The sequence below is a fragment of the Mesoplodon densirostris genome, chromosome 8 (genome assembly GCF_025265405.1).
Source record: "Mesoplodon densirostris isolate mMesDen1 chromosome 8, mMesDen1 primary haplotype, whole genome shotgun sequence".
Classification (NCBI taxonomy): Eukaryota; Metazoa; Chordata; class Mammalia; order Artiodactyla; family Ziphiidae; genus Mesoplodon; species Mesoplodon densirostris.
This window is the reverse complement of record NC_082668.1, coordinates 96,506,757-96,524,028: the sequence shown is the minus strand read 5'-3', so window position 1 is coordinate 96,524,028 and position 17,272 is coordinate 96,506,757. Positions and strand designations below refer to the sequence as shown.

The 17,272-nt window shown below is 43.4% G+C and overlaps 1 protein-coding gene across 5 annotated transcripts in view; it reads left to right on the top strand.

The window, feature by feature from the left end:
- TTN (titin) overlaps nucleotides 1–17,272 on the top strand; it is a 283,231-nt gene that overhangs the window by 233,723 nt on the left and 32,236 nt on the right. For all 5 annotated transcript variants that reach the window (XM_060105903.1, XM_060105901.1, XM_060105902.1 and 2 more), the window contains one exon: nucleotides 41–17,146. In XM_060105903.1, the coding sequence (XP_059961886.1) occupies nucleotides 41–17,146 (17,106 nt within the window). The remainder of the gene's footprint in view (nucleotides 1–40; nucleotides 17,147–17,272) is intronic.

The window sequence follows — 17,272 nt, the reverse complement described above, 5'->3', positions numbered from 1 at the left end:
CCAAACCCTTAACACTTTTGTGCCTTTGTTTCCTTTTCAGATCCCCCAGGACCACCCTCAAATGCACGTGTCACTGATACCACCAAGAAATCTGCTTCTTTGGCATGGAGCAAGCCTCATTATGACGGTGGGCTTGAAATCACTGGCTATGTCGTAGAGCATCAAAAAGTAGGAGATGATGCCTGGATAAAGGATACGACAGGAACCACCCTCAGAATTACCGAGTTTGTCGTCCCTGATCTTCAGACTAAAGAAAAATACAATTTTAGAATCAGTGCCATGAACGATGCAGGTGTTGGGGAGCCAGCAGTGATTTCAAATGTTGAAATCGTAGAACGGGAGATGGCTCCTGATTTCGAACTAGATGCTGAGCTTCGAAGAACCCTTGTTGTGAGAGCAGGACTCAGTATTAGAATATTTGTGCCCATTAAAGGTCGTCCTGCTCCTGAAGTGACATGGACCAAAGATGATATCAACCTTAAAAACCGAGCTAACATTGAAAGTACAGAGTCGTTCACGCTCCTGATCATCCCAGAATGTAACAGATATGACACCGGTAAATTTGTGATGACCATTGAAAACCCCGCTGGGAAGAAAAGTGGTTTCGTTAATGTCAGAGTCTTGGATACACCAGGACCTGTCCTTAACCTGAGGCCTACTGACATCACAAAGGAGAGTGTCACCCTGCACTGGGACCTCCCACTGATAGATGGGGGCTCACATATAACAAACTACATTGTGGAGAAACGAGAAGCAACACGGAAATCTTACTCCACGGTCACCACTAAGTGCCATAAATGCACATACAAAGTTACTGGCTTGTCTGAAGGATGTGAATACTTCTTCAGAGTGATGGCAGAAAATGAGTATGGAATTGGTGAGCCGACAGAAACAACAGAGCCTGTAAAAGCCTCCGAAGTACCATCACCACCAGACAGTCTTAACATTATGGACATAACTAAGAGCACAGTCAGCCTGGCGTGGCCTAAACCCAAGCACGATGGTGGCAGTAAGATCACTGGCTATGTGATCGAAGCCCAAAGAAAAGGCTCTGATCAGTGGACCCACATCACAACCGTGAAGGGGTTAGAATGTGTTGTGAAGAATCTAACTGAAGGGGAAGAATATACCTTCCAAGTGATGGCAGTGAACAGTGCAGGGAGAAGTGCCCCTAGAGAAAGCCGACCCGTCGTTGTCAAGGAGCAGACAATGCTTCCAGAATTGGATCTCCATGGCATTTATCAAAAATTAGTCATTGCTAAAGCTGGTGACAACATCAAAGTTGAAATTCCAGTGCTAGGTCGGCCAAAGCCCACAGTTACATGGAAGAAAGGAGACCAGGTTCTTAAACAAACCCAGAGAGTTAATTTTGAAAACACAGCAACTTCAACCATCTTAAATATCAACGAGTGTGTAAGAAGTGATAGTGGGCTCTACCCATTAACAGCAAGGAACATTGTGGGAGAGGTTGGTGATGTCATCACCATTCAAGTCCATGATATCCCAGGGCCACCTACTGGACCAATCAAATTTGATGAAGTTTCATCTGATTTTGTCACCTTCTCTTGGGACCCACCTGAGAATGATGGAGGTGTACCCATAAGCAACTATGTAGTAGAAATGCGACAGACTGACAGTACCACATGGGTTGAGTTAGCAACCACCGTTATACGCACTACCTACAAAGCCACTCACCTTACTACCGGAGTGGAGTATCAATTCCGGGTAAAAGCTCAAAACAGATACGGAGTTGGACCAAGCATCACATCAGCATCTGTAGTTGCCAACTATCCATTTAAGGTTCCTGGGCCTCCTGGTACCCCTCAGGTAACTGCAGTTACCAAGGATTCAATAACAATCAGCTGGCATGAGCCTCTTTCTGATGGTGGAAGCCCCATTTTAGGATACCACATTGAAAGAAAAGAACGAAATAGTATTCTCTGGCAGGCTGTGAGCAAAGCATTAGTACCAGGCAACATTTTCAAATCAAGCGGACTTACAGATGGTATTGCTTATGAATTCCGAGTGATCGCAGAAAACATGGCTGGCAAAAGCAAGCCGAGCAAGCCATCTGAACCTATGTTAGCTTTGGATCCCATTGACCAACCTGGGAAACCGGTTCCTCTAAATATTACTAGACACACAGTGACCCTTAAATGGGCTAAGCCTGAATATACTGGAGGTTTTAAAATTACCAGTTATATAGTTGAAAAGAGAGATTTTCCTAATGGACGGTGGCTGAAAGCCAACTTCAGCAACATTTTGGAGAATGAATTTACAGTCAGCGGACTAACAGAAGATGCCGCATACGAGTTCCGCGTGATTGCCAAAAATGCTGCTGGTGCTATTAGCCCACCATCTGAGCCATCAGATGCTATCACATGCAGGGACGACATTGAAGCACCAAGGATAATGGTGGATATCAAATTTAAGGACACAATTATAATAAAAGCAGGCGAAGCATTCAAGCTGGAAGCTGATGTTTCAGGTCGCCCACCTCCAACAATGGAATGGACCAAAGATGGAAAGGAGCTTGAAAACACAGCAAAATTAGAAATTAAAACGGCAGATTTCTCTACTAATCTGGTAAACAAGGATTCACTAAGACGGGATGGCGGTGCCTATACCCTTACAGCAACCAATCCTGGTGGTTTTGCTAAACATATTTTCAATGTCAAAGTTCTTGACAGACCAGGCCCACCTGAAGGACCTTTAGCTGTATCTGAAGTGACATCAGAAAAATGTATATTGTCATGGTTGCCTCCACTGGACGATGGAGGTGCCAAAATTGATCATTATGTCGTTCAGAAACGTGAAACCAGCAGACTGGCATGGACAAATGTAGCTTCAGAAGTCCAAGTAACAAGACTAAAGGTCACTAAACTTTTAAAAGGCAATGAATACATATTCCGTGTGATGGCTGTAAATAAATATGGAGATGGAGAGCCACTGGAATCAGAGCCTGTGCTTGCACTAGATCCTTATGGACCTCCTGATCCACCCCAAAATCCTGAAGTTACAACTATTACTAAAGATTCCATGGTTGTCTGCTGGGGACATCCTGACTCTGATGGCGGCAGCGAAATCATCAATTATATTGTGGAACGGCGTGATAAAGCTGGCCAACGCTGGGTGAAATGCAACAAAAAGACTCTCACTGATTTAAGATATAAAGTGTCTGGACTGACAGAAGGACATGAATATGAGTTCCGGATCATGGCTGAGAACGCTGCTGGAATCAGCGCACCAAGTGCTACCAGTCCATTTTATAAAGCTTGTGATGCTGTGTTTAAACCTGGCCCGCCAGGTAACCCACGTGTTCTAGATACAAGCAGATCATCCATTTCAATTGCTTGGAACAAACCTATCTATGATGGTGGTTCTGAAATCACTGGGTATATGGTTGAGATCGCCCTGCCAGAAGAAGATGAATGGCATATTGTCACTCCACCAGCCGGGCTCAAGGCAACTTCTTACACTATCACCAACCTCACAGAGAACCAGGAATATAAAATCCACATCTATGCCATGAATTCTGAAGGCATTGGGGAACCTGCACTTGTTCCTGGAACTCCAAAGGCTGAAGACAGGATGCTGCCTCCAGAGATTGAACTGGACGCTGAACTGCGCAAAGTTGTTACCATAAGAGCTTGTTGTACCCTGAGACTTTTCGTTCCAATTAAAGGAAGGCCAGTACCTGAGGTGAAGTGGACCCGGGAACACGGAGAATCTTTAGATAAAGCTAGCATTGAGTCCACAAGCTCTTACACCCTGCTTATCGTTGGAAACGTAAACAGATTCGACAGTGGCAAATACATACTAACTATAGAAAACAGCTCAGGCAGCAAGTCTGCATTTGTCAGTGTCAGAGTACTGGATACACCAGGCCCTCCACAGGATCTGAAGGTAAAGGAGGTCACTAAGACATCTGTCACACTGACATGGGAGCCTCCTCTTCTTGACGGAGGTTCAAATATAAGTAACTATATTGTTGAAAAGCGGGAATCAACAAGGAAAGCATATTCAACCGTTGCAACAAATTGCCACAAGACTTCCTGGAAGGTAGACCAGCTTCAGGAAGGCTGTAGTTACTACTTCAGGGTTCTCGCTGAAAATGAATATGGCATCGGGCTGCCTGCTGAAACCGCAGAATCTGTGAAAGCATCAGAACGACCTCTTCCTCCAGGAAAAATAACTTTGGTGGATGTCACAAGAAATAGCGTGTCACTCTCTTGGGAGAAACCTGAGCATGATGGAGGCAGCCGAATTCTAGGCTACATTGTAGACATGCAGAGCAAAGGCAGTGACAAATGGACCACATGTGCCACAGTCAAAGTCACCGAAGCCACTATTACTGGATTAATTCAGGGTGAAGAATACTCTTTCCGTGTTTCCGCTCAGAATGAGAAGGGCATCAGTGATCCGAGACAACTGAGTGTGCCAGTAGTTGCCAAGGATCTTGTCATTCCACCAGCCTTCAAACTTCTATTCAATACTTTCACTGTACTGGCAGGTGAAGATCTGAAAGTCGACGTTCCATTCATTGGACGCCCTTCGCCAACTGCAACCTGGCATAAAGATGATGTACCACTGAAGCAGACAACCAGAGTAAATGCAGAGAGCACAGAAAATAACTCACTACTGACGATAAAGGAAGCCTGCCGAGAAGATGTTGGACATTACGTAATTAAACTGACTAACTCAGCCGGTGAAGCTACTGAAACCCTTAATGTTATTGTTCTTGACAAACCAGGGCCTCCAACGGGACCAGTTAAAATGGATGAAGTGACAGCTGATAGTATCACTTTCTCCTGGGGCCCACCTAAGTATGATGGTGGAAGCTCTATCAATAATTACATCGTAGAAAAACGGGACACTTCCACAACCACCTGGCAAATTCTGTCGGCTACTGTTGCAAGGACAACAATAAAAGCTTGCAGGTTAAAGACTGGATGTGAATATCAGTTTAGGATTGCAGCTGAAAACAGATATGGAAAGAGTACCTACCTCAATTCAGAGCCTACTGTAGCCCAGTATCCATTCAAAGTTCCTGGTCCTCCTGGCACACCGTTCGTAACGCTCTCCTCCAAGGACAGTATGGAAGTACAATGGAACGAGCCAGTCAGTGATGGAGGTAGCAAAGTCATTGGCTATCATCTAGAACGCAAGGAGAGAAATAGCATCCTCTGGGTTAAGTTGAATAAGACACCCATTCCTCAAACCAAGTTTAAAACAACTGGCCTCGACGAAGGCATTGAATATGAATTTAGAGTCTCCGCACAGAACATTGTGGGCATCGGCAAGCCAAGTAAAGTGTCAGAAAGCTACGTAGCCCGTGACCCATGTGATCCACCAGGAAGGCCAGAGCCAATCATTGTCACAAGGAATTCTGTGACTCTTCAGTGGAAGAAACCCACATATGATGGTGGAAGCAAGGTCACTGGTTATATTGTTGAGAAGAAAGAACTGCCCGAGGGCCGCTGGATGAAAGCCAGTTTTACAAATGTCATTGACACTCAGTTTGAAGTAACTGGCCTAGCTGAAGATCACAGATATGAGTTCCGGGTTATAGCTCGAAATGCTGCAGGAGTGTTTAGCGAGCCTTCAGAAAGCACAGGAGCAATAACAGCAAGAGATGAGGTAGAACCACCACAAATTCGTATGGATCCAAAATACAAAGACACAATTGTGGTTCACGCTGGTGAGTTATTCAACATTGACGCAGATATTTATGGCAAACCAGTACCAACCACTCAGTGGATAAAAGGTGATCAGGAGCTTTCAAATACAGCTCGATTAGAAATAAAGAGCACTGATTTTGCCACCAGTCTCAATGTAAAGGATGCAATACGTGTTGACAGTGGAAATTACATACTGAAAGCCAAAAATGTTGCAGGAGAGATATCAGTCACTGTAAATGTCAAAGTTCTTGACAGACCAGGGCCACCTGAAGGACCTATTGTTATATCAGGAGTTACAGCAGAAAAATGCACACTCGCTTGGAAACCCCCACTACAAGATGGTGGGAGTGACATCATAAATTATATTGTGGAAAAGAGAGAAACCAGCCGCTTGGTTTGGACTGTGGTTGATGACAATGTGCAAACTCTCAGCTGCAAGCTTACTAAGCTTCTTGAAGGCAATGAATATATCTTCCGTATAATGGCTGTCAACAGATATGGTGTTGGCGAACCTCTTGAATCTGAGCCAGTAATTGCCAAGAATCCATTTGTAGTGCCAGATGCACCAAAAGCTCCAGAAATCACAGCGGTGACCAAGGACTCAATGGTTGTTGTATGGGAAAGGCCAGCATCTGATGGTGGCAGTGAAATTCTTGGATATGTTCTTGAAAAACGGGATAAAGAGGGCATCAGATGGACAAGATGCCATAAACGTCTGATTGGCGAACTGCGCTTGAGAGTAACTGGACTCTTAGAAAATCACAATTATGAATTCAGAGTCTCAGCTGAGAATGCTGCTGGACTCAGTGAACCAAGCCCACCTTCTGCTTACCAAAAGGCTTGTGATCCTATTTATAAACCAGGACCTCCAAACAATCCTAAAGTCATTGATATTACCAGATCTTCCGTCTTCCTTTCTTGGGGCAAACCAATATATGATGGTGGCTGTGAAATCCAAGGATACATTGTTGAAAAATGTGACGTGAGTGTTGGTGAATGGACAATGTGCACTCCACCGACTGGAGTCAATAAAACAAATATAGAAGTCGAGAAGCTGTTGGAAAAGCATGAGTACAATTTCCGTATCTGTGCCGTTAACAAAGTTGGAGTTGGAGAACATGTCGATGTCCCTGGACCTATTATAGTTGAAGAAAAACTGGAAGCACCAGACATTGATCTTGACCTAGAACTAAGGAAAATTATAAATATAAGGGCAGGCGGCTCCTTAAGGTTATTTGTTCCTATTAGAGGTCGTCCTACACCAGAAGTTAAATGGGAAAAGGTGGATGATGAAATCCGAGACGCAGCTATAATCGACAGCACTAGCAGCTTCACCTCTCTTGTTCTTGACAATGTCAACCGATATGATAGTGGAAAATATACTCTCACGTTAGATAACAGCAGTGGGACAAAGACTGCCTTTGTTACTGTGAGAGTCCTGGACACGCCAAGTCCACCTGTTAATCTGAAAGTCACAGAAATCACCAAAGACTCAGTATCAATTACATGGGAACCTCCTTTGTTGGATGGAGGATCCAAAATTAAAAATTACATTGTTGAGAAACGTGAAGCCACAAGGAAATCATACGCTGCAGTTGTAACAAATTGCCATAAGAGTTCTTGGAAAATCGATCAACTCCAAGAAGGTTGCAGTTACTACTTTAGAGTCACAGCTGAGAACGAGTATGGTATTGGCCTTTCTGCCCACACTGATGATCCAATTAAGGTTGCAGAAGTCCCACAACCTCCAGGAAAAATAACCGTGGATGATGTCACCAGAAACAGTGTCTCTTTGAGTTGGACAAAGCCTGAACATGATGGCGGCAGTAAAATCATTCAGTATATTGTGGAAATGCAAGCTAAACACCATGAGAAATGGTCAGAGTGTGCTCGAGTCAAGTCCCTTGAAGCCATAATTACCAACCTAACTCAGGGAGAAGAATACCTTTTTAGAGTTGTGGCTGTAAATGAAAAGGGAAGAAGTGATCCTAGGTCTCTTGCAGTTCCAATAGTTGCCAAAGATCTGGTCATTGAGCCCGATGTAAGACCTGCATTTAACAACTATAGTGTACAGGTTGGCCAAGATTTGAAAATAGAAGTGCCAATTTCTGGACGTCCTAAGCCAACCATTACCTGGACTAAAGACGGTCTTCCACTGAAGCAGACTACAAGAATCAATGTTACTGATTCACTTGACCTCACCATACTCAGTATTAAAGAAACTCATAAGGATGACAGTGGACATTACGGAATCACAGTTGCTAATGTTGTTGGTCAGAAGACAGCATCCATCGAAATTATAACCCTAGATAAGCCTGACCCTCCAAAAGGACCTGTTAAATTTGATGAAGTCAGTGCTGAAAGTATTACCTTGTCTTGGGAACCTCCATTATACACAGGGGGCTGCCAGATCACTAACTACATGGTTCAGAAGAGAGATACAACCACCACAGTATGGGATGTTGTTTCTGCTACTGTTGCCAGAACTACACTCAAGGTGACCAAACTGAAGACTGGTACAGAATACCAATTCAGAATATTCGCTGAAAACAGATATGGACAAAGCTTTGCCTTGGAATCTGAGCCAATTGTAGCTCAATATCCCTACAAAGAACCAGGCCCTCCAGGCACACCATTTGTCACAGCCATTTCCAAAGACTCCATGGTTATACAGTGGCATGAACCAGTCAATAACGGAGGAAGCCCAATCATAGGTTACCACCTTGAGAGAAAGGAAAGAAATAGTATTTTGTGGACAAAGGTCAACAAAACTATTATTCATGACACCCAGTTTAAAGCACTCAATCTTGAAGAAGGCATTGGATATGAATTCAGAGTTCATGCTGAAAATATTGTTGGTATAGGCAAAGCAAGCAAGAATTCTGAATGCTATGTAGCCAGAGATCCCTGTGACCCACCAGGAACCCCAGAAGCAATAATAGTTAAAAGACATGAAATCACTTTACAATGGACCAAACCAGCATATGACGGTGGAAGTATGATTACGGGTTACATTGTAGAGAAACGTGATTTGCCTGAGGGTCGTTGGATGAAAGCCAGCTTCACAAACGTCATTGAAACTCAATTTACTGTGTCAGGTCTTACTGAAGATCAAAGATATGAATTCAGAGTCATTGCAAAGAATGCAGCTGGCACAATAAGCAAACCCTCTGACAGTACTGGACCGATAACTGCCAAGGATGAGGTCGAACTCCCAAGAATTTCAATGGATCCAAAATTCAGAGACACAATTGTGGTAAATGCTGGAGAAACATTCAGGCTTGAAGCTGATGTCCACGGAAAGCCGCTACCTACCATTGAGTGGTTAAGAGGAGATAAGGAAATTGAAGAATCTGCTAGATGTGAAATAAAGAACACAGATTTCGAGGCATTACTTATTGTAAAGGATGCCATTAGAATTGATGGTGGACAGTATATTTTAAGAGCTTCCAACGTTGCAGGTTCTAAGTCATTCCCAGTGAACGTAAAAGTGTTAGATAGACCAGGACCTCCAGAAGGGCCAGTCCAGGTTACCGGAGTCACCGCTGAAAAATGCACATTAACATGGTCTCCACCACTTCAAGATGGTGGCAGCAACATTTCTCACTATGTTGTTGAAAAGAGAGAAACAAGTCGGCTTGCCTGGACCGTTGTTGCTTCAGAGGTTGTAACCAATTCTCTGAAAGTTACCAAACTCTTAGAAGGGAATGAATATATTTTCCGTATAATGGCTGTCAACAAATACGGTGTTGGAGAGCCTTTGGAATCTGCACCAGTACTCATGAAAAATCCATTTGTGCTTCCTGGATCACCAAAAAGCCTGGAAGTCACGAACATTGCCAAGGACTCCATGACCGTCTGTTGGAGCCGTCCAGACAGTGATGGTGGAAGTGAGATTATTGGCTACATTGTAGAAAAAAGAGACAAAAGTGGCATTAGGTGGATAAAATGTAATAAACGCCGCATTACAGATTTGCGTCTAAGAGTAACAGGATTAACAGAAGACCATGAGTATGAATTCAGAGTCTCTGCAGAAAACGCTGCTGGAGTTGGAGAACCAAGTCCAGCTACAGTTTATTATAAGGCTTGCGATCCTGTGTTCAAACCTGGCCCCCCCATCAATGCACACATTGTAGACACCACTAAAAATTCAATTACACTTGCCTGGGGTAAACCCATCTACGATGGTGGCAGTGAGATCCTGGGATATGTAGTAGAAATCTGTAAAGCAGATGAAGAAGAATGGCAAATAGTTACTCCACAGACTGGCTTGAGAGCCACTCGATTTGAAATTTCAAAACTCACTGAACACCAGGAGTATAAAATACGAGTCTGTGCCCTCAATAAAGTTGGTTTAGGTGAGGCTACATCAGTTCCTGGTACTGTGAAACCAGAAGATAAACTCGAAGCACCTGAACTTGACCTTGACTCTGAATTAAGGAAAGGAATTGTTGTAAGAGCTGGTGGATCTGTCAGAATTCACATTCCATTCAAAGGTTGCCCAACACCTGAGATCACTTGGTCTCGAGAGGAGGGTGAATTCACAGATAAGGTCCAAACTGAAAAAGCAGCAAACTATACCCAACTATCAATAGATAACTGTGATAGAAATGATGCTGGAAAATATACTCTCAAGCTGGAAAACAGCAGTGGATCTAAATCTGCCTTTGTAACTGTGAAAGTTCTTGACACCCCAGGACCAGTACAGAATTTGGCAGTCAAAGAAGTGAGAAAAGATTTTGTCCTCCTGATATGGGAACCACCCATCATTGATGGGGGTGCAAAGGTCAAGAACTATGTTATTGACAAACATGAGTCAACCAGAAAAGCATATGCTAATGTGAGTAATAAATGCAGCAAAACAAGCTTTAAAGTTGAGAATCTTACAGAAGGAGCCATGTACTACTTTAGAGTAATGGCTGAAAATGAATTTGGAGTTGGTGTTCCAGTGGAAACCACTGATGCTGTGAAAGCAGCTGAACCTCCTTCCCCACCAGGAAAGGTCACACTCACTGATGTGTCCCAGACTAGTGCATCGCTGATGTGGGAGAAACCTGAACATGATGGTGGTAGCAGAATCCTGGGGTATGTTGTTGAAATGCAGCCCAAAGGAACAGAAAAATGGAGTGTCGTGGCTGAATCCAAAGTCTGCAATGCAGTTGTTACTGGTTTGAGTTCTGGACAAGAATATCAGTTCCATGTCAAGGCTTACAACGAGAAAGGAAAAAGCGATCCAAGAGTGCTTGGTGTTCCTGTCATAGCCAAGGACTTGACTATACAGCCTAGTTTTAAGTTACCATTTGACACATACAGTGTCCAAGCTGGAAAAGATCTTAAAATCGAAATTCCTGTTATTGGCCGACCGAGACCTGAAATTTCATGGGTCAAAGATGGCGAGCCTCTTAAACAGACAACAAGAGTAAATGTTGAGGGAACAGCTACATCAACTATTTTGCACATTATAGAAAGCAACAAAGATGACTTTGGAAAATACACCATAACAGCAACAAATAGTGCAGGTACGTCAACTGAAAATCTCAGCATTATCGTTTTGGAAAAGCCTGGACCTCCAGTTGGACCAGTTCGGTTTGATGAAGTTAGTGCAGACTTTGTGGTCATATCTTGGGAACCTCCAGCCTATACTGGTGGCTGCCAAATAAGCAACTACATTGTAGAGAAGCGAGATACAACTACCACCACTTGGCACATGGTATCAGCAACAGTTGCAAGAACAACAATTAAAATAACCAAACTGAAAACAGGCACTGAGTACCAGTTTAGAATTTTTGCAGAAAACAGGTATGGAAAAAGTGCCCCCTTGGATTCTAAACCAGTTATTGTACAATATCCATTTAAAGAACCCGGACCACCTGGCACTCCTTTTGTGACATCAGTCTCGAAAGATCAAATGCTTGTGCAGTGGCACGAGCCAGTTAATGATGGAGGCAGCAAAGTTATTGGCTACCATCTTGAACAGAAAGAAAAGAACAGCATTTTATGGGTCAAATTAAATAAGACTCCCATTCAAGACACCAAATTCAAAACAACTGGGCTTGATGAAGGCCTTGAGTATGAGTTCAAAGTTTCTGCTGAAAATATTGCTGGCATTGGCAAGCCGAGCAAAGTGTCGGAATGCTTTGTTGCTCGTGATCCATGTGACCCACCAGGTCGCCCTGAAGCCATTTTTATTACAAGAAGCAATGTCACACTGAAATGGAAGAAACCTGCCTATGACGGTGGCAGCAAAATAACAGGTTATATTGTAGAAAAGAAAGATCTACCTGATGGCCATTGGATGAAAGCCAGCTTTACTAATGTATTAGAAACTGAATATACAGTGAGTGGACTTGTAGAAGACCAAAGATATGAATTCAGAGTAATTGCAAAAAACGCAGCTGGCAACTTTAGTGAACCATCTGAAAGCACTGGCGCCATTACTGCAAGAGATGAAATTGATGCACCAAATGCCTCACTGGATCCCAGATACAAAGATGTCATCGTTGTTCACGCAGGAGAGACTTTTGTCCTTGAAGCTGATATCCGTGGCACACCTATACCTGATATTGTTTGGTCAAAAGATGGAAAAGAGCTTGAAGAAACAGCTGCCAGAATGGAAATTAAGTCTACTATTCAGAAAACAACTCTTCTTGTCAAAGACTGTATACGTAGTGATGGAGGACAATATATCCTGAAACTCAGCAACGTGGGTGGTACAAAGTCTATACCAATCACTGTAAAGGTACTTGACAGGCCAGGGCCTCCTGAAGGGCCTCTGAAAGTTTCTGGAGTTACTGCTGAAAAATGTTACCTGGCATGGAACCCACCTTTACAAGATGGTGGTGCTAATATCTCACATTACATCATTGAAAAGAGAGAGACAAGCAGACTCTCCTGGACCCAGGTTTCAACTGAGGTACAGGCCATTACCTACAAAGTCACTAAACTTCTTGCTGGTAATGAGTACATTTTCCGTGTCATGGCTGTGAATAAATATGGAATTGGAGAGCCTCTGGAATCTGAGCCTGTTGTAGCCTGTAATCCTTATAAACCACCAGGTCCTCCTTCACCACCTGAAGCCTCAGCAATCACCAAAGAGTCTATGGTCGTAACATGGGCACGCCCAGTGGATGATGGAGGTGCTGAAATCGAGGGCTACATTCTTGAAAAACGAGATAAGGCAGGCATTAGATGGACCAAGTGCAACAAGAAAACACTAACAGATCTTCGATTCAGGGTAACTGGCCTTACTGAAGGGCATTCCTATGAATTCCGAGTTGCTGCTGAAAATGCAGCTGGTGTGGGTGAACCTAGTGAGCCATCTGTTTTCTATCGTGCATGTGATGTTCTGTATCCACCAGGACCACCAAGTAATCTAAAAGTGACAGACACTTCCAGATCTTCTGTCTCCCTGGGGTGGAATAAGCCAATTTATGATGGCGGTGCTCCTGTTAAGGGCTATGTTGTTGAAGTCAAAGAAGCCACTGCTGCCGAATGGACAATGTGCACTCCACCAACAGGATTACAAGGAAAGCAGTTCACCGTGACCAAGCTTAAAGAAAATACTGAATATAACTTCCGTATTTGTGCCATCAATTCTGAAGGCGTAGGTGAACCTGCAACTATACCTGGTTCAGTTGTTGCTAAAGAGAGGCAAGAGCCACCAGAAATAGAACTGGATGCTGATCTCCGAAAAGTGGTCATTCTGCGTGCAAGTGCTACTTTACGCCTATTTGTCACTATCAAAGGTCGACCGGAACCTGAAGTTAAATGGGAAAAGGCAGAAGGCGTTCTCACTGACCGGGCCCAGATTGAGGTGACCAGCTCATATACAATGTTGGTAATTGATAACGTTACCAGATTTGACAGTGGTCGGTATAATCTGACACTAGAAAATAACAGTGGCTCTAAAACTGCTTTTGTTAACGTCAGAGTTCTCGACTCACCAAGTGCCCCTGTGAATTTGACCGTAAGAGAAGTGAAGAAAGATTCAGTGACACTGGCTTGGGAACCACCGCTTATTGATGGCGGGGCTAAGATTACGAACTACATCGTCGAAAAACGAGAAACTACAAGAAAAGTGTATGCTACTGTTACAAACAATTGCACGAAGAACACTTTTAAGATTGAAAACCTGCAAGAAGGATGTTCTTACTACTTCCAAGTCTTGGCTTCCAATGAACATGGGATTGGTTTGCCAGCTGAAACAACTGAACCTGTTAAAGTTTCTGAAACACCCCTCCCACCTGGAAGAGTAACTCTTGTTGATGTGACCCGTAACACAGCTACAATTAAGTGGGAAAGACCAGAAAGTGATGGTGGCAGCAAAATTACCGGTTATGTAGTTGAAATGCAGACCAAAGGGAGTGAAAAATGGAGCATCTGCACACAAGTTAAGACTCTAGAAGCAACTATATCTGGCCTAACTGCTGGAGAGGAGTATATCTTCAGGGTAGCTGCACTTAATGAAAAAGGAAAAAGTGATCCAAGACAACTTGGAGTGCCAGTAATTGCAAGAGATATTGAAATAAAGCCTTCAGTTGAGCTTCCTTTCAATACTTTCAATGTAAAGGCTAGAGACCAACTGAAGATTGATGTTCCATTTAAAGGAAGACCTCAAGCTACTGTAAGCTGGAAAAAAGATGGTCAGACTCTTAAAGAGACAACTAGAGTAAATGTTTCTTCTTCAAAGACTGTAACATCACTAACAATTAAGGAAGCTTCAAGGGAAGATGTTGGAACTTATGAATTATGTGTTTCAAACAGTGCTGGATCCATAACAGTTCCTATTACTATAATTGTGCTTGACAAACCAGGACCTCCTGGACCTATACATATTGATGAGGTTAGTTGTGACAATATAACCATTTCTTGGAATCCTCCAGAATATGATGGCGGCTGCCAGATTAGCAATTACATCGTTGAAAAGAGAGAAACCTCTTCTACAACATGGCACGTAGTTTCACAGGCAGTTGCAAGAACATCCATTAAAATAGTTCATCTAGTAACAGGAAGTGAGTATCAGTTCCGTGTCTGTGCAGAAAACCGCTACGGAAAGAGCTCCTACAGTGCATCTTCAGCTGTAGTTGCAGAGTATCCATTCAGCCCCCCAGGTCCTCCTGGTACTCCTAAAGTTGTGCATGCCACAAAATCCACCATGTTGGTAACCTGGCAAGTGCCAGTTAATGATGGAGGAAGTCAAGTACTTGGCTATCACCTTGAGTATAAAGAAAGAAGCAGCATTCTTTGGTCAAAAGCAAATAAGGGCCTCATCACTGATACTCAAAGGAAAGTCTCCGGCCTTGATGAAGGACTGATGTATGAGTATCGTGTATATGCTGAGACTATTGCTGGAATTGGTAAATGCAGTAAGTCTTGTGAACCAGTCCCTGCAAGAGACCCTTGTGACCCTCCTGGACAACCTGAAGTCACAAATATCACAAGGAAATCAGTGTCACTTAAATGGTCTAAACCACATTATGATGGTGGAGCTAGGATCACCGGATACATTGTTGAACGTAGAGAACTACCAGATGGCCGGTGGCTGAAGTGCAACTTTACTAATGTACAAGAAACATACTTTGAAGTAACCGAACTTACTGAAGATCAGCGTTATGAATTCCGGGTTTTCGCAAGGAATGCTGCTGACTCAACTAGTGAGCCATCTGAATCCACTGGACCTATCACAGTTAAAGACGATGTTGAGGCTCCAAGAATTATGATGGATGTCAAGTTCCGAGATGTTATTGTTGTCAAAGCTGGAGAGGTCCTTAAGATAAATGCAGACATTGCAGGGCGACCTCTGCCAGTAATTTCCTGGGCCAAGGATGGTGTAGAAATTGAAGAGAGAGCAAGAACAGAAATTGTCTCAACGGACTACAATACTTTGCTAACAGTGAAAGACTGTGTCCGACGAGACTCTGGGCAGTATGTGCTAACACTGAAGAATGTTGCTGGAACTCGGTCTTTGGCAGTTAATTGCAAGGTACTTGATAAGCCTGGCCCACCAGCAGGACCACTTGAAATAACTGGCCTCACTGCTGAGAAATGCTCTGTTTCTTGGGGACCGCCCCAAGAAGATGGTGGTGCAGCTATCGACTATTACATTGTAGAAAAACGCGAGACAAGTCGCCTCGCTTGGACAATATGTGAAGGAGAGTTAAGGACAACATCCTGTAAAGTGACCAAGTTGCTCAAGGGCAATGAATACATCTTTAGAGTAACCAGTGTTAATAAATATGGTGTTGGCGAGCCCCTGGAGAGTATGGCTATAAAGGCATTAGATCCATTTACGGTTCCAAGTCCACCCACATCTTTGGAAATTACGTCTGTGACCAAAGAGTTCATGACACTTTGCTGGGCAAGACCAGAGAGTGATGGAGGCAGTGAAATCTCTGGATACATAATTGAAAGGCGAGAGAAAAACAGCCTACGATGGGTGCGTGTAAACAAAAGACCAGTTTATGATCTGAGAGTGAAATCAACAGGACTTCGGGAAGGATGTGAATACGAGTATCGGGTATATGCAGAAAATGCTGCAGGACTGAGCCTTCCAAGTGAAACCTCTCCCTTAATTCAGGCAGAAGATCCCGTGTTCTTGCCATCTCCTCCATCCAAACCCAATATCATGGACTCAGGCAAGACCAATATAACTATTGGCTGGGTTAAGCCCTTATTTGATGGTGGGTCCCCAGTAACTGGATACACTGTAGAATTTAAAAAATCTGATGAAACTGACTGGAAAACTGCCATTCAGAACTTAAGGGGCACAGAATACACAGTAAGTGGACTAACCACAGGAGCCGAATACATTTTCAGAATAAGATCTATCAATAAGGTCGGTGCTAGTGATCCCAGTGATAGCTCCGATCCCCAGATAGCAAAGGAAAGAGAAGAAGAACCTGTATTTGATCTTGACAGTGAAATGAAGAAGACCCTGATCGTCAAGGCCGGTGCCTCCTTTACCATGACTGTGCCTTTCCGAGGAAGACCAGTGCCCAGTGTCTCCTGGAGCAAACCAGACACTGACCTCCGCACTAGGGCTTATATTGATTCCACAGACTCTCGTACATCACTGACTATTGAAAATGCCAACAGAAATGATTCTGGAAAATACACATTAACAATTCAGAATCTTTTGAATGCTGCTTCACTGACCTTAGTTGTCAAAGTTTTAGATTCTCCTGGTCCTCCAGCCAGTATTACTGTACATGATGTCACCAGAGAGTCTGCAGTGTTATCCTGGGATGTTCCTGAAAATGATGGTGGTGCACCAGTGAAGAATTACTACATAGAAAAACGGGAGGCCAGTAAGAAAGCATGGGTCTCAGTGACCAGCAACTGTAACCGCCTCTCCTACAAAATTACCAACTTACAAGAAGGGGCGATTTACTACTTCAGAGTCTCTGGAGAAAATGAATTTGGTGTTGGTGTACCAGCTGAAACGAAGGAAGGAGTAAAAATAACAGGTATGTTTTAAGAACAAAGAAAACCTACATATCCATATTCATTTTCCTAGACTAGTGTGAATCATTTTAATTACTGTTTAATCTTAAATGCTTTTGGTTCACACCTCGAACAATTCATACTATAGC